We start from the raw sequence: 18761 nt of genomic DNA, 5'->3' as shown, positions 1-18761 counted from the left end.
GTTAGATAATAAATTTTTTAAAATAAAAATAAATATAGAAAATTACAAAAATGTAGAAAAATTATACACATTTATGATATTTTTATTAATCAAATTAAAAAATAAGTGTAAAAAACAAGAATTATTTTTAATAATAATGAAAATGAAATTCATAATTTAGAATGGACCAAAAATGAAATTATTTTACTATTTAACAAAGATCAATAGTTCAATTTTTGGGTCAAATGCATTTTTAATGTCATAAATAAATAATAAAACTTAATAAAATATAAAAATACATAAATTTTACGAAAAAATATTCAGACACATGTATAATATCATATATTTATCATATTAAACAAAATGTAAGTGTGACATATCATGATTATTTTTACACATAGAAATACAAAAAAATTATAGAAAAAATTGAATACATCTATAATTCTATATTTATAGTACCATTAAAAATATGAATAATATTTTGGAACATTATTTTTTACTAAAATACTCATTTTTGAATTTAGTCCCTATTTAATTGTAAGGTTTAAATTATAAATTGAACTTCTATTTTTCACCTCATTCAATTCCCCCATTTAAATCTTATATTTTTTTGGTAAATGAACAAAAAAAAAAAGATATACCAAAAAGATAAAGCATTATAAAAAAAAAGAGTCTAGGCAAATAGGTAGGCCTGTCAATGATACTTGAAACTTCACAATTCGATTCGATTATCACATATTTGGATAAACTATTTATGTAATTAGATTTGGATTTTACAATCTATATCTAATTAATAAAAAAAATACTTAAAGTTTATAGAAAATTTGGGATACATTATTATTATCATTATCATCATTTAGAATTGTCACATGCAAAGCATATATACATTACACATCATTATATAAAGTGGATAATTGCCTTGGTTCTGGTACAAGCCATAAAACTTAAACTTGATTATACAATATTTATATCTTTACCCTTTACTTACATGTGCATTACACATGCCCTTGTATTAATAACATATATACGATTTTTCATTTGTTGTATAGTCCTCCGCATTTGTAGAAGATCTCGACCCAAATGAAGAGGTCATTTCCTTTAGGGTAAATCCCTAAAACCACTCCTAAGTTTTTTGTAATCCTCTCGACTTTTGAGGATAAAGGGACTTATAGATCCCTTCCATTATTAAGTGGGCAAAGGCATTAAATGTCTATTATGCCCATACTAATTTCTCTTGTCAAGCTAGTAGATTTTTCCTAATTCCAATTTTATTGTTAAAATTTTAATATGATAAATATGTTTTAGTATTTCATATTTTTTAAAACCATAAACAAACCCATTTTTGGGTAAAGAGAGGTTTAAGGGTATTGCATTGTTTTGGTTAAATAATTAAGGGTGTTAAAGGTTTAAGGGTATTTCAGTCATAAAACACTTCATGATTTTACACAAGGGCAAAATTAACCTTATAATAATATGTTTAAATCCACGACATTAGTGGATGTTGTTAGATTTCTAATAGTAAAGTAATAGAGGGGGAGGCCTAAGAGTAGATCAAAGTTGAGGGGAGGTTCAAGACCTTTTTAGAAAACCGAGGAGGTTAAGGGATTTACAACTAGAATCCTGTTTGAGATCACTTATTTTAAGCACTCAAATAAACACTTAAAATAAGTGGTGAAACCACATAATAAGCAGAAGATAAGTACTTATTCATGCTTGGCCAAAAAAGCCCAAAATAAATGCATATTTTGAAATTAAGTGCTTAAAAAATAAGCAACCCTGGGCTAGTTTATTTTAAGTTCTTATTAAATAAGTGTTTTTTTTTTGTAGGAAAAAACTATCCCAAAAAATGCAAAAGTGGCTATCCACAACCACTTCTGCCTATATTCTATCAATCTCAATTAATCATTAACCTTTTATGTATCATAACAAAAGAAAACTATTCATATTCTAATAATTATTGAAAAAATATTTTTTAAATTAAATATTTCTTGAAATTTTAATAATTATTTAAAATATTAATAAATATAAATTTGACATTATTAATTCCATAATGTAAATTTATTCCCCGTACTTTGTATGGAATCATTCACTAGTGAGTTTATGTAGTCTAAAACTCAATTAATTTAAGTCCAAATAACATGCCTAATTGATCCCACACTTATATTTCTGTCAATATGGAAAAGTTGATCCCACACTTATATTTTCATTTAATTTGATTGGGGTGAATATGGAAAAGTGGGCTGAAAAAGCCTAAAATAATATATGAACTTTTTTTTGAATTTGAGTGGGGTCAATTGACCCCACTGAAATACACGTAGCTCTGCCCCTGTCAACAATGCTTACAGGGTGTTCGACAAAGATTAAATTGGTTTCATTTCTGCAAAAGCAAGGGGATGTTTGGAACTGTGGCTGTTTTTCAAAAAAATGGTGCCACGTCAGATCCACATAGGTGTTTCAACAAATGCCCATGTATCTCATTGTTTGATTCAGCCGATTATTAAAAAATCGGGCATGTTTCGAAAATCGGAACCCCACCGATGCATGAAACGCCAAATTTGGTGTTTCATGCATCGGTGAACCGTTTCCCCTAATGGTTGACTGATGTGTATCCTATGTGGTGCCTACCTGTCAGCACACACATGAAAAACGGTACTTACCAAACATCATAGTGTTGCTCACTGCCTGCATGATAAAAACATTTTTTTGTGAAAAACGGGTCTTGAAAGCATGGACGTTTTTTCTTGATAATCGGTCCCAAAAGCGCCCATGCTTCCAAACACCATGTAAGTTCTACAATTTAACGACTAACCTTGGTAAAAGCTCACAGATGATGAGGTTGATAAGATGATTCGTGAGGCCGATGTCAATGGTGATATATAGATCGATTAAAAGGAGATTTCTCATCTCGGCTTGTTTCAAGACTTTATCTCTCTTGTTCCTATTAGTTTGAATTTTAGACTTTTAGTTTTCCTTCTTTATCAAATTGCAAAGCTGGATTACTGGGAATATTGGATTTCAGTTTTTTTTTTCCAATTTTGGTTGTTTATTTATTTATTTGATTTTTAATGATAAAGGGCAAAATAGGTTTTGAAAATAAAATAGGGATAATTACTTATATACCCTATATTTCAAAGGTTAAGCCTAACATATAAAATGTAAAAGACAAAAATGTCCTTAACTGTTCATTGAATTTTTAAAATATGCCATATTCCTTCTCTTCTACCTTGGTGAAGGCAACAACGAAATCTGCATTTTAAGTGGTTTGTCCCTTTCATTTTTTATAAAACCACAAAAACATTTCTCTATCATCTTAGATGTTCCCCTTGTAGTTAATCAAAATTGATTATTCCTTTTCATTTCCTTTTCAAGTTTTCATCTTTTGGCCCATTGGTAAACACAAGAAGGAGAGGATGAAGAGAAAGAGGGTGAGAGAAGAGGAATGGCTCCCAAAGTTCAAAGTATCAACACAGGCCAATACGCCCTACCGATACAACCCCAGCTATCCTCTAAACTGATGGCTGATCCAATACAACCCCTGAAAGGACATATCGGTAAGCCACTGGCACGATACGTATCGATACTTTGAACTTTGATGGCTCCCTCAACCTCTCTTATTGAGTGAGGAGAGGAGAGAGAGATGAGGAGCTGCCGCCGCCTCCGTGGTTCATTTGACCAAGAGATTGAAGAGAGGGAGGAAAAAAAGAGAAAATGGGATTACAAACAATTTAATGGCCATTTTAAATGGCCTTAAATATTTTCCCAACAGATGTATATAAATGGCCCATTTGTGTTGTTTTGGCCCATCTTATAAAGTATATGTAATTAGTTTTTTACAACAGGTACATTTATCTAGAGACGTCATCTGACAGACTGCTTTTCTTTTCCCAGAATTTCCATTTCTTTTTGAACCAGTCATCTAGTTAAACCGACAATCTACGTGAAACAAAAATGCAACCATTGGACAATCAAGATTAGTTCGGGAGCTAATCTTGATTCTATATAGGGTTGAGCTCACGTCCGACAGCTACCAACCAAAGCTTGAACCGTCTCAACGCTGTCACAATGCAACCAGTGGACAGCTTTCAGTTTAGGAACCCTGAACTGGGCTAAATGCACCTATAATTCATGCCAGTATAACTTCCCAATTGGATTCAGAATATGGTACCAGCTTGCCTACCACAACTAGTTTAATATAAAGAAAGTGCTTCAACTTTGAATTAAGAAAGAAACCGTTTTGATTGACAGGAAGAGAAAATCACGTAACAATGAGCTCAAATTATATTATATTGCACAGTATCTAAGAGAAACAAAACTGTACCTTTCTTTTTCCTTTAAATGTTTCCACGAAAATAAAACTGTACAAGAATTGATTATGGTACACTTCCACCTAAAAGAGGAACTCAGTTTAAATAAAAAATCCAGAAACTAGCTACTCCACTACAATATATATAAATCCCCTCCTAATGGGGCATGATATGGGTGTCAAGACTGTTATTACTGGCTGAACAATTGAATTGGGTGTATGGTGACTAACTAGAATTCCACATGTTCTCAGTGGAAAATTTACCTGTTTGCAGTACAGGATGTATTCTCGTTATCAGAATATGTCACAAGCTGGGTAATCAAACTTATATATGCAAAAATGGTGCCCAAGAAAGCACAAGAGTGCTGGAATTTCCTCTAAATTTTCGATGTTGCCTACTGAAAATTTTGTATGTTGGATTTAGGTCAGTGGGACAATGCTCATAGACAAAGAAGGCTGTAGAAAACAAGAGGAATGAAAGCGTTGTCAAGCTGTGCTGTATAGGCCTCCAACAAACCACTTACTGTGACTGCTAGGAGCAAGGAGATCCAGTGCTGCATAAAGAAAAAAAAAAAGAAAAAAAAAACCCACTTAGTGGAAAACAAGATGAAAAGGAAAAAGTTGGTATACAGTTGGGCACTGATGGCCTCTAAGGTTGGAGGCATTAATCAGTAACAAGCATTGACTCAGCCAAGTCACTCTTGATTGAGAGTGATTCAACCAGTCAATGCATTTCACATTTTGGGGTTTTCTTTTCTTTTTTTTTTTTTTTTGATGGATATTTTTGGGTTTCTATTTGAACACTACTACACAAGCCATGTAGCAAGGCAATTGACTGAGTTAGAGCTAACCAGAATAATGAATATAAAAGAAGGTTGTGATTTATGTGAGACAAAAACCTGGGAGAGTATATAGCTGGTTGATGCTAGAAGAGGAAGGAGAACTGAGCAAGCTGCAAGTACAGATGTTATACCAGCTGCAGTACCTTCAACAGTTTTCTCTAGCAAGAGGAAGTAGTTTATGCACAATTTAGTACCCCTAAGAGTAAACACAGACATGATCTTATCAAGTTACCAAATAACATTGACAAAGAAGCAGTACTTACTGCCAGTTTTGCTCCACCTGAGGACACCATACTTGTGGCCAACCATAGATGCCTGAGCACAAGTCCAAACCCATTGTCATTGCAGTTCAATTACAAAACATGAAATTGTCATGAGATGTACACCCTTATGGATGAAAAGAAACATTGCTCATGAAAAAAAAACATAAGAAACTACCAAGTGCATCAAAAAATTCACAAGCCTGTCAGTTTCCATGAAATCAAAACCTCAATATCTTCTTAGGCCACCATCTGTATCAACAATCTTGGCAGCCAAAGCACCTTTTTTTTTAATTCTGGTGGGTACCAATAAGGCTATGTTTGATGGGGGAGGACCTCCACATGAAATTACTTTTAGGTTGTTGGTCAAAGAGAGAGGCAAGGACAACGAGAAGGTATTCCAGACCCAATTACTTTGATAATATGGCCAACCAGCACTCAGGATACAAAGTGAAATTCCTGATGGTTGTAAAACCACTCCTAGATTATTTTCAAACCCCAATTTTGAATCAAAGCATCAACAAATTGGTATCAATACTCGATAGGAGATTTAGACTAGAAAATCTATAGTTTAATACTTTAATTAGATTAGGACCTAATTGAGTTAAGCTGAATTTAATCTAAACTTGGAGGCATCCAGGTAATACTGATCAAACTTGAATATCTTATATTTTAAACCCAATACAAAGAAACATAAAACAAGAAACTCTATCTACCAGATAAGAAACAAGGTCAAAATATAATGACCAAGACACCTCAACATTTGACTACAAAAATGGATAGTTTGATTTATTCCTTGCAACAAGGATCAAATGGTTATAATCATCTATTCATGAATAAATATACACCTCAGAAGGGGATAGACTAATACGAGTAACAGAATATCACTCACCATTGTATCACCGATTCCAAGGCTCAAAATCCCAGCTAAAGGAGCAAGTGGTCGATCATTGAATCCAGTAGATATCCACTTAGGAAGTGCACATCCCAGTAATAATGAAAAATGGCTAAAAAGAATAAACAGTATCAGAAAAGAACTGGAGAAGAAATCTTGTAAACGAATATCAAGTACACTTTGTATAATCAAGGGAAGGGGTTCCTTGCCTGACAATAAGAAGATCTGAGTCGCGATGATCTGTAAATGCATTCATGAAATGATGTACAGTTCTCCATAGAGGCCAAATTTTCCATACCTGCTTATAGAAGTTTTGGTTATTTAATATGCACATACTACAAGCTGATAATGAATGTCTTGTATTAAGAAAGGGCTAAAACCATGAATGTTAGAAAGCTAATCATTGAAGGGGATTCCAAATTGGTAGTGGCTTGGGCCGCTTGGCTACTTGATGAGGAAAGTAGGATGTGGAAATACAACAATGAGAAGAAAAAATTCAGATGGATCACAAAGGACATGGAACTGAGAATACTCTGGGTGAAAAGAACAGCTAATTTGATGGCTGATGCACTAGCCAAGCAAGGGGTTGGGAGAAATCTAACATTCTGGGCACAGATGTAATTTTTAATTAAAATTAAAGGGGAGAGATAAGAGGGCTTGTCTCTCACCCACCTTCTCTTGTACACTTTTAAATTCAATGAAGTTAACAGTTATTCATCAAAAAAAAAATGTCTTGTATTAAGAAAGAGAAGGAAACAGCACCAGCAAGGGAGGGGGGAGGGCAGATACTATACTAAATATGCCCATACAATTCCCATAGTATTGAAAACATTTCAGTTTCAATTGTAACCTAATTAGGATACCAAAAAGAAACTCTAACCTGATGATATAAATAGTAGCATTCTCACAAGGTTGTTATAGTTGATTGAAAAATAGTGATAAGTTTCGCAGGAATCTTCTGTGGACATAGGATCAATATGCCAAACCACATAAATCTTGTGTTCTCTTGTTGTTCTTGTTTAAATTGCTATTTCTAAGTTCTCTTCACAACACAAACTTATAACAATCCTTGGACATAATAATAAAAAAAAAAAAAAAAAACCTAAGCAATTTGCCTTCTAGAGATTGAAAAACTAAAAATGGACCACTTAGCTCCACCCATTAACTCCTCAACCCATAATTTCACAAAGGAAAAAATCAATCCACTAATCACCAAAAGCATAAGAAGCAGCAAATTGTTGCAAGTTGAAGGAGCTAAAAGGGCCATGGGCGGACCAAAAGGACATGGGTTGTAGTAAGAAACAATTTAAGTGCTCATCACTTAACAATAGATATGGCACTAGACCAAACAGAATGGGGAAACAGGATTAATGTAGCTAACTCCATATAGTTGGGGCAAGGTTTAGATGATGAAGATGATGATGAACAGGATGGAATTTTGTATTAAATGATTAAATCATACTATGATAAATATCTCTAGAGTCATTCCCATTGAAGTACATCCAGCCTCTACCATCCTCACTAATGATGTCCTTGAGATCAGGAAGAAAATGCACAAAAAACAACAGAACCCCACATAGACTTTGTAAGGCTGTTCAAGGAAGTTCTCGGCCCTAAAGATGCTAACCTTATGTTAAGTACAAGCCATGCCACTATTCTAACAAGGTAAGAAATTTACTGGCCACAACACTCATTTAGAAAGCTAGTTTTATTGTTATCCTTTTTCTCTTTTTGATCAATAGCTAGAAACTTTCATTAATCATCAAAGAATTTAAGTACAACAGGGGAGATAAATTATCTAACTCCCCCCAAAGAGGCAGGAGGCCCAAAAGAAAAAACAGTAAAACAGAACTAAAAATGAGCCCAGAACAAAGAATCCCTAAGCACCCCTTGCTTGGCTAACCCATCTGCAAATGAGTTAACAGATCTCTTCACCCAGTTGTACCTTATCTCAATGTCCTTGACCAGCCACTTGAATCTTTTCCTTTCGTTGCTGTAACTCCACATACCATCCTTGTCCTCTTTTAGCCAACCACTACCACCTCCGAATCACCCTCAATTATAAGCCTCCTTATGTTCATTACTTCATTTCTTTTGCTCTTTGGATTCCTTCCAATGAAGCATAAACCTCAGCTCTGAGAGAGTTGTCTTAACCTATTGGGCCTGAGAAATTTGCTGAAACATTCCCATCCTCATTCCTAAAGACTCCCCCAATACTTGATTGTCCTGGATTTCCCTCTACTACTACCATCGAAGTTCAGTTTTATAAAGCCAGTAGGGGGAGGGATCTAGGAAGGACTTATAGTCCTTTTAACCTGGGCAGAAATTAGCTACTTCTTTCCAACTTCTCAGCAAATCATCCAAGGTAACACTAGAGAAAAAATCCGAAGATTTAAGCCATTGGGCCAAGGTAACAATAGAGAAAAAACCCGAAGGTAACACTAGGGATCCAGGAAGTTTTATTGTTATCTTCATATATTGCTAAATCCATTTCTTACAATAGTAACTAAAGAATCATAATCCTTTACAGTTCCAACTGACACATGACAAAAGGTGTAAATGCATTTATAGGAGAATGAACTGCTGAGCAAAAACATTCTTGACATCAATGGAACCATATAGTTTTCACCACAACAATCCTTATAGAAGACTCCATGATGACACATATGCAAGTACTGCAAATATAAATCCACGAGTGAGCAGAAATTACATGATATCTTAATGTAACTGCATCTACAGTACGTAATTTTATGGAAAAAACCTAAGGGACTTACACGAACAATTTCTAATGCCAAGAAAACTGCCAAAGCCACACCAAATGCTAGGTCAAGAAAGTTGGGCTGCAACAAAAAAAAAAAAAAAAGCATAATCAAATAGAAAAATCATAGCAAAATACTAGTAATTGTATCTTGTTAGAATCACAAAATAAAATATATAAACTATATATGTAAATCACCTCAAAAATGATAGCAGGAACAAACATTAAAACAGCCACCATATGGTAATACTTCCGAAGAAGAACTCTCTCAATCTTGCTGTTCTTTGAGATATTGTAGAACCGAACCACCGAAAGGCATATAACACCTATCCAGTAGATACATAATGCTAACCTTTTAAATGGCTCCATGAACACAAAAGTAAAGACCCTGGTAAATATTCATGAGAAGCAAAAAAAAAAACAAAAAAAAAGCAAAATTAGTTGCTGAAACCAAGAAAAAGGATTGACTGGATACTAAAGCATTGGGTAAAATATATAGCAATAAAAGAAAAAAAAATCTTTAAAACACCAGTTGTCAACTCAAGGATCAGTCATATGGGTGTAAAATGGGCCGGAGTGCCCATGGGCCAGCATGGCCCATATATATAATATATAAATATGTATTCTTTTGTTTTTTTCCTTTACAAAAAATTTGTGCCAGTTGACGGGCCTGAGCCTGTGCTGGGCCCCCTCCCTAATTTATTGGGTCATGCTGGCATGGCCCACTACAGTGCAGTGCAGGCAGCATGACAAGACTGTGCCATGCAGGCCCAGCATGGACTATATTACACCTATGATCAATCAGAAGATAGACCAATATAACATGCATCTATAAAGCCTGCTTTTGTCCTTTTCAGCACCATCAGTAAAAATGGTTATTACCCAATTCTGGTCCTGGATATAGACCTAATCTCTGGCATTTTTGCACAAAGTGATAACTCTCAGACTTGAACCCGTGTTCTCTCATTTGTCAGCCCAAGGTTTTACCGTTGCACCAAGCAATGGTCCCTCCCAGCACCATCAGTTATGAAACAAATAATAATATAGCAAGTCCAGAAAGATCCTAAGTTAAAACAATTCGTGAAACTAAACAAGAACATCGTGTCCAGAAAGATCAAATGCCACTTATGTACATGATAAGTTCATCTGTTTTGTTTGACTACCCAATTTAAAATATTGATAAACAAAAGAGAAAATAACATTAAGACTAGACACTGTTGTGGTAATTGTCCTGATTGGTTAGTTGAGCTTGTTAGCTCTGGTTCTGATAGCATCGGCTCTTAACTGTTGTATTTGATCTCTTATGGAATGAAGTTTATGTTTTACTTTTTAAAAAAATTAAAAAGTAAAACTTAGAACTAAAGCATGCCAAACAATTGAAATATCAAACTTAAAAGAATATAATCAACTCCAAGTAAATAATATACATGCCCATTCAAAGTAAATTTTGAAGTAACTCATACCATGACAACGGATGCACATGAAAATCCTGAACAAATTGCATCCACGTAGGAACAATCACAACCAAGGTTACTGCCAGAGAAGCATAGAAAAGAAGAGATCTCCCAATCCCCTTGGATGTCCTTTCATCAGCTGTACAAGCTTCAGAGTAGTCTATACTTATAAAATGTGCCCAAATTTGGAGAATAAATTTGTAAAGTATAGGAAAAAGGAGAAGGCCATACAATACTCCCTGCATGGAAGAGAATGCCATTACTAATTAATTTCACTTACTGCACCCATTATCATTGTCTTCTCTTACAGAATTGTACCTGTATTATGGTACCTATTTCACTTCTTTTGCTTCCAAATTGCAAAGAAAGTAACCTTGAAGATATTGAATAAGCAATGATCTGTCAAAATAAGGATATTTCCAATGAAAATCTATTAAATTTGCCACAAATGCAGGTGAACAAAACAACCCAAACCACCCAGAAAATGATCATCACTAACCTTCCCAAAAGTGTATGCTAACATGTCACCAAAATAGAGAACAAGGCCCGCAGTGACAAGTAGTGCCTCACCTGAGATGAGAAAATGAATATCTACTTGGCCAGGTAACAACTGACAACAAGAGGCATCTTGACTCAACAAACCAATTGAAAGTGCATCTTCATGAAAAGACTAGCAAACAACAGTGGTACATAACTTTGCAGCTAGAGATTAAGCCACATGTAATAATGAATTAAGATATCCAGATATGGATACTGACACAGACATGGATACAGGATATAAGTCTATTATTTCCTAAGATTTTGGCAACAGATATGGGTATAAATAGGCCATTTAATATGATTGTATCATGCTTTAATATCTAGTGTTTAAACGAATTGTCATTTCTCAGTACTATCACCTAGTCCATTGCATATTTTCTTTAGTAAGAACCATAGTTGTCAATGCAATGCCTAAGCAGATGCCTAGGTGATAAGGCACTCATGGAGGGACACCTCGCTCTATCACCAAGATATTTTTTTACATGGTGCTCTTGGGTACTTTACATTCTTAATTTTTTGAGATTATGATAATAAAATAGACATTGTTAAACTAAATTATTCAGTTTATGTTACAATGTTAGTTTCTTTTTATTATTTTTCTAATTTGTTGGGTTCAATTAACATGTATACTGCCTTTGAATCCTCGAAAACCCCAAAACTTGAACTGATAAGCATAGAACTTAAAATTTTATCCAATTAATACATATTGATTACTTCTTTCACCCTGTTGTCTCTTTTCTTCTTTTCCTAAGACAAAAAACAGAGGCTCAACCCCTCTATTTTCTGAAATTTCTTTTCTTCTGTTTTTTTTTTCTTGAATATGCTGATTTTTCTATATTTCAAATGAAGCTTATAAATTTTTTATGAAGATTATAGACAATTAATAGCGAAAGATAGTTGTTGCTTGCTAATGGAACCTAAGGAAGTACCCTAAGATTCATGATTTTTATTCAAAAAACCCATACCTAGGCAACAATTAATAGTGAAAGATGGGTTTTATTAAAAAAATGATTATCTAGCCTCACCTTGAAACCTTGAAAACTATGCCTCTAAGGTCCACTGCCTTACTCTGGCAATCAAGAAATACAAAGATAGCTTAACATGTGGAGAAGTGAAAAACCAAATCACCCAATGAGTGCTTGCATAGGTTATTTGGTGTCGATGTGTTCACATAGCCACAACACTTACTTGTGACCCTCTAATAAAACATTGACATGCTATTAACCAAACAAAAAACCAAATCATCCAATGCTATTAACCAAACATAGACATGCTACCCCAAATAGCACACTAAACTAATATATGAAAAAATAGAGATTGCCTCTAGGGTCTATGATCTTACTACGACAATTTAGAAATACCAAGGTAGCCTAACATGTTGAACAAAATCCACACGACCACAACACTTTCATGCAACCCTCCAATGAAACACAAACATGCGATCAATCAAATGAAAAACCAAAATACGAAATGAGTGCATGCCTGTGTGATTTGGTTTCAATGAGTTCACATGGTCACAACACTTTCTTACAACCTTACAATAAAACACTGACATGCTAACAATCAAATAGAAAAGCCCAATCACCCAATGAGTGCATGCCTTTTTCCTACCCCAAATGATACAAAAATAACTCACTAACATATGAAATAAAATACTACCTCTAAGGTCTACTACCTTACTATGACAATCAAGAAATGCCAAGGTAGCCTAACATGTGTTGTGATGTGTTCACATGGCCTCCCTATATTGCTATCAATCAAAAGAAAAACACCTAGTGAGTGTGTGCCTAGGTGATTTGATTTTGACGAGTTTACTTTGGTTACAACACTTTCTTGTGACCCTTGACTAAGTCATTAACATGCTAATAATCAAATTTAAAACCAAATCACCTTTGAGTGCACGCTAGGTAATTTGGTTTTGATTAATGAGATTAGTCCATATGGTCACAACACTTGTTTGCAACCCTCCAATAAGACATAAACAGTCTATCAATCAAATGAAAGATGAAATTACCTAATGAGTGCATGCTTGTTGTTGCCACCTCAAGTGATGCATGAACTGCCCACTATCATATGATAAAATGGAGACTACCTCTAGGATCTACTACCTTACTAAGAATATCAAGAAATATAAAGATAGCTTAACATGTGGAGTGACAAGCGATTTGTTTACATAACCATAACACTTTCTTGTGGCCTCTAAAAAAACCTAGACATTCTATAAGTCAAGGGATAAACCAAATCGCCCACTAAGTGCATGTCTGGGTGATTTGGTTTTGATGAATTCACAGTCACAACAACTTCTTACGACCATCCAATAAAACACAAGCATGCTACTAGCAATCGAATGAAAACCAAATAAACCAGCAAAAGCATGTCTGCTATTGCTACACCAAATGATACCAAAACAACCCACTATCATATAAAATAGAGACTACCTCCAAGCAAGGTTCAAAGTATCGATACGGCCAGTATCGGCCCCCTTTTTTAGTTCCACTTATTTTTTTTTCTGATTTTGGTTCAGAGGGGCCGGTTTAAGTCCCAGCTACTCTCTGAACCAGGCCCTGACCCAATACAACCCCTGTAGGGGCGTATCGGGAAGGGCCCGATACGTAACGATTTTTTGAACCTTGCCTCCAAGATATACTACCTAACTATGACAATCAGGTAATAATACTAAGGTAGCTTAACATGTAAAGTGACACAGGCTATAAGGCACTCATGGAGGGTTCACTCAATATTTTTTATACGGTGTTGTTGGGTACTTTTATATTCTTAACTTTTTGAGATTATAATAATAAAACAGGCATTGTTAAACTAAATTATTTAGTTTGAATTAAAATACTAGTTTATTTTTATTATTTTTCTTATTTTTTAGGGTTCAATATACTATTTTGAACCCTTGAAGACATCAAAACCTGAACTAGCATGGAAGAACTCAAAATTTTGTCCAATCAACACATATTGATATTCTGAAAATAGAAGCTCAGCCCCTCTATTTTCTGAAGTTTATTTTCTTCTAGTTTCTTTTATGAATATGTTGATTTTTTAAATGAAGTTTATATGTTTTTTATGAAGATTATAGACAATTAATAGTGAAAGATGGTTGTTGCTTGCTATACAAAATGGGATGATTATCTGGAATCCTACTTTCAGAAGGGCTTTGAAGGATTGGGAGATTGAACCATTAGGTAGGCTTCTTCAAAGGTTGTACAACAACCAAATTGATGTCAATGCAGCAGACAAAATGGTCTGGTTAGCAGAGAGCAAAGGTCAATTCTCAGTGAAATCTTTCTATACCAAACTGGTCCAGAAGAAGATATGTTTTTCCCCACGCATCTAATCTGGTGCAAACACAGCCCATCGAAGGTATCTTTTTTCTTCTGGAATGCTTATTTAAATAAGATTCCCACAAGAGACAATCTGGTTAATAGGGGTGTGGTGATTGACTGTAAAAGGTGTGTCTTGTGCAACAATGATGAGGAGTCTGTTGATCACCTGTTACTTCACTGTGGCTTCACTCACAAAATCTGGGTGAGGATTCTCAGAATTTTTGCAATCAGAAGTTGCTGCCCAAAATCTTTGGCTACTTTGTCAACAGCTGGAATTCACAAGGCCTAAGAAAGAAAGGAAAATGTTTATGGCATCTGATTCCAGGAGCAGTGCTATGGGTGATCTGGCAAGAAAGAAATTCAAGGATATTTCAAAACAAAAGCTGTCAAGAAGATGAAGTGTGGCAGAAGATCATGGGGAAGCTCTGTTCTTGGTCATCGACTAAGTTTAAAGTTGACAGTTCTTTTTGTAGCTCTCTCTTTAATTTTGAAAGTCTGTTTGTATCTCCCAATGGTTTTCTGATTTAAATCTATTCTTGTATCTCCTTTGTACAGCCTCTGGTTGAACTTTTCTCTTGAATGAATTGATACTCTACTTCTTATTAAAAAAAAAGAAAAAAAAAAAAAAAAACAATTAGAACCTAGGGAATCCTCCTAGGTTTCATGGTCTTTATTCAAAAAAATCCCATTGTCTAGGCGATGCCTAGGTGATTAGGCAGCAAGGCATCCCCCTATCGCCTTGCCTCCACATATTGAAAACTATGGTAAGAGCCTAACAGAATATTCTCAACTCAGCTCAATAACTAGGTTGACCACAAAATTCTGTTCCACCATTGAACATGGTCAAGTTGAAAATCTTTGGATCATTTCTTAGTACCTCAATCTATATATAGTCTTAACTCTTAAACTTGCTTTTTCAGAGCCTTCTATTTGCACCAAGTTACTTCTTGGTACAGTCATTAGTCTTCTCTGCAGATAACCATTTTATCTTAGCCAACCCTCATATTGTCACCTATTTGGACCATTCCTATATCTTCCTGGATGCATACATTTTAAATTCTAATATAATGGTTAATAAGACAAGAATTAGGAAGGGAACCTACAAATTTCAAGCTATACAAAGAAAACCATGTTTTCCTAGCATATGTAAATATACTCCATAACATATCCTAGATTCAATTCAAAATCAGAGCATGTTTAAACTGAAAAATCGAAGTTCCTACATCAGTTTAGGAGATTACAGGCAGTAGCATAACAAGAGCACTCAAATGTTGTAAAATTTCTATTTTCTTGCCACTGACATGATATGTACCTATTGAAGCACATGATGGAAAGGTGTGAAGAATATGCTGAATTAGCTTCACTGCAGCCAATCCATGGGAAAGTACCCATAGCAACTCCATTGCCACATGAAATCCTACAAAAGGATGATGAAATTCTATTATCTAAACAAAAAATAATCATGTGAGCATTGTAACTGGAAGGCAAAAAGAAAATCATATATCCATAGGTGGAAACAACCCAAACCTTTTAGAATTCAGTACAAAAGTATGCCTAATTGTTTCATCTATAACATGTTAATTCTGAAATTTTAACCAATATATAAGACAAGTTTTGTGAACTAACCACCATGGGAATTCGTAGCAAGAGACATACAGCAGACTGTTGCATATAAGGGTATGCAAATAATGCCAAATTTTCTATCTTGAAAACTCCCCAACCAAGAAGAACCAGTATTGCTGGATGAATGCCGTGAAACTAAGTGTAGCAAAACAAGCACACTGAAACAGCTTGCAGATACAGCCCAGTATTGCATATTCAGATACCCAACCTCTGTAGCAAATAATAGTACTGTCAAATATAGAAAACTGATAAAGCAAGAGAGAAAGAAAAGTAAAGGATAAGAAAGAATACATCAAACTATGAATGGGGGTAACTTGGACCAAGGGGGTGGTTTGCAAGCTACCTAGCATCTGTTATTTGTGCTACAGCAATGAAGAAGATGCAAGACATCTTTTCATTACATGCAGCTATACCAAATTCATTTGGGGCTTCTCCCTATTTAGAAGAAGTAAATGGCAGCCTATAAAATTCAACGAGATATCAAGAAGGCTAAGATATTTTGGAGTTGTGTTCCATTTGTTGTAGTTTAGTGCATTTCAAAGGAAAGAAACAACAGAATTTTTATAATGTTCTAAAGAATTACAAAAGAACATTTCTATAGTGGGAAATATGATTCTGTATTGAATTCTTGTGTATCCAGAATTCTCTGATATATAAAAAGAAACCTTTGGGTCTACTTTTTTGGCAACTTTAGAATGGTATTTAGAAATTGCATAATGGGACAATCTTCTGAAACTGCAATGCTCACATTTTATGGGTTCCTGTGGGTACGAATGCTATCTTCTGAAACTGCAATGCTCACGTTTTTCGGTGAATAATAAAATTTTCTTTTACAAAATATTTCATTCTTGTTTGCTTTTAGACTTCATAACAGGTGTCCCTACCTTCTCTTATGATTACTAATAAAATCTTCTTGATTTTCAGTTAAAAACAAAATAAAACTAACAAAAGACATGCCTTCTAAAGAGTGGAATGGCAAAACAGGATTTATGTAGCCAACACCGTATAGTTGGTATTGAAACATGGCTTGAACTCAAAAGCCACACCCATTACACATTTTAGAGAGTGGTTTTCATTTTGGGAACTGACTCTCATTTTTTCTCTTTCCTTCCATGTTTAGGTAGTTAAAAAAAAAAAAAAAAAGTGCGCTTGTTTATGACTGTTAGTGAATTTTAGGTTAACATTAGAGTTTCTTGTTAGACAAGAATGGGTATTTTTCTGAGCAACTTCAGTCCTCCAATGGGAGGTTTTCACTATGTGCTCCACAATTGTCAATTTTGGGTTCTAGTACACAGTTTTTATCCCGGTTTTCAGGTTCTTGGCTTCTCTTGTCTTCCTTAGAATTCTTGTACTCTTGGCTTTAATAGCTAAGTCTCTTTGATCATTTTCTTTTTTGACAAGTAAAATCTCCTTGATCATCTTCACCCATAGATTTAGGCATCTTGCTGAACCATGTAAGGTTCTTGTGTTTGTGTGTTCACTTATTTTTCTTTACTTTCTTGTGGTACCATTAATCCCTAGATCATTCTTCCACATAACAATTGGGCAAAGGCCTTTCTTTACGGAGATAACTGTGTGACAATGCATCTTATACTCCAAATCCAAAGATGGGAAAAAAAAAAGCAAGCAAACGGTACTTTTCTCTGCGTTGTGTGTGTGCGTATTTGGGGAGGGGTGGTAATTGTCTTCTCCAGAGATGTTTCAACGCATTAATCCTTTCAGCTCGGGCTTATCACTTGATCAAACAAAAAGCTAGAGTAAAATTGATTGGAAAGCTTATGTTCAACTGTCAACTGTCGTCGGGAATGTAAATATCAAACTGGCAGAATTGAGCTAGAATTTAAATATGAAACACACGCAATCACTTTAAAGATTTCTTACATGATCTGGTACTTAGTACACTGTTCCAGCAATAGTCTAGTTGATTTCAAAATATACCTTCAGTTCCAACATCATACGATGCGACTGCTCTTGATAGTTGAATCAAGCGTGAGAACATGACGGCAGGCAATGTAACAGCTCCCAGTAGTATCCCTGAAGAAGCACCTGGCCTGAAGAGAAAAAGTATTAAATTGCAACATAACATAGAATGGACTAACACAACAAAGGTTGAGATAATCCAGAAAAATAAAAGGAGAAACAGGAAGATCAACCCACTGTTACATGCCAAATTTCTTATAACTAATTGCAACTCAATTACATGAAAATTCAAACAATTGGCGTACTTCGCCTACTAATAAAAGAAAAAGGAGAAAAAGGAGCCATGAATTCATCTCCGCGCTGCAAAAAATTACAACTCTGAAGAACACCAAGTGATAATTCAATCCAGAACAAACAAAAAGAAGGAGAAACTTCACAAATTTCATGAAAAAAAAATTATGAGGCATCAAAGAGAAAAAAACTTACCTGGTCTTGAATCGACTCAAGGAGGTAGAATTCTCCGCGGAGACCTCAACGAAGAGGCCGGCGAGAGTGAGGAGACAAAGAGCAAACCCTTGGTATAACAGCGAGAGGGGAAGAGAGAAGAGAACGCAGGAGATGAAAAGAAGAACAACTGTTCTCTCGCCATTGTTGAGCGACACAGACATGGCTGCCATGGCTGACCAGATAAAAATCAATAAGAAGAAATCAGACAAGGAAACGATATAGGCGCGTAGAGCAGAGACGGTGAGATCTAGGGAGGTGGACCGGTAGGAATGGCGCGCCCGCGGCTTCTGTCGCCATTGGGACTTCTTCGCGTCGTGGAATTGAGATCGCGTCATTTTACGTTTTTTT

At 35.0% G+C, this 18761-nt stretch overlaps 1 protein-coding gene across 1 annotated transcript; it reads right to left on the bottom strand.

Annotated features, from left to right (window-relative positions):
* Positions 1–4241: 4241 nt before the first annotated feature.
* Positions 4242–18761, bottom strand: LOC104595088 (phosphatidate cytidylyltransferase family protein). Its single transcript, XM_010255668.3, has 14 exons — positions 18393–18761; positions 17925–18037; positions 15990–16196; positions 15676–15780; positions 10991–11061; positions 10810–10890; positions 10501–10730; positions 9236–9425; positions 9054–9119; positions 6489–6577; positions 6277–6391; positions 5388–5439; positions 5182–5282; positions 4242–4836 (listed from the first exon to the last, which is right to left on the bottom strand). Exons 1-14 carry the CDS (start codon positions 18746–18748, stop codon positions 4723–4725), a joined length of 1890 nt encoding a protein of 629 aa, XP_010253970.2. The 5' UTR covers positions 18749–18761; the 3' UTR covers positions 4242–4722.

This window comes from Nelumbo nucifera, chromosome 2 (genome assembly GCF_055504915.1).
Source record: "Nelumbo nucifera cultivar China Antique chromosome 2, China Antique-T2T, whole genome shotgun sequence".
NCBI classification, from domain to species: domain Eukaryota; kingdom Viridiplantae; phylum Streptophyta; class Magnoliopsida; order Proteales; family Nelumbonaceae; genus Nelumbo; species Nelumbo nucifera.
Note: the sequence above shows the minus strand (reverse complement) of the source record. Positions and strands in the feature narration are given on the sequence as shown.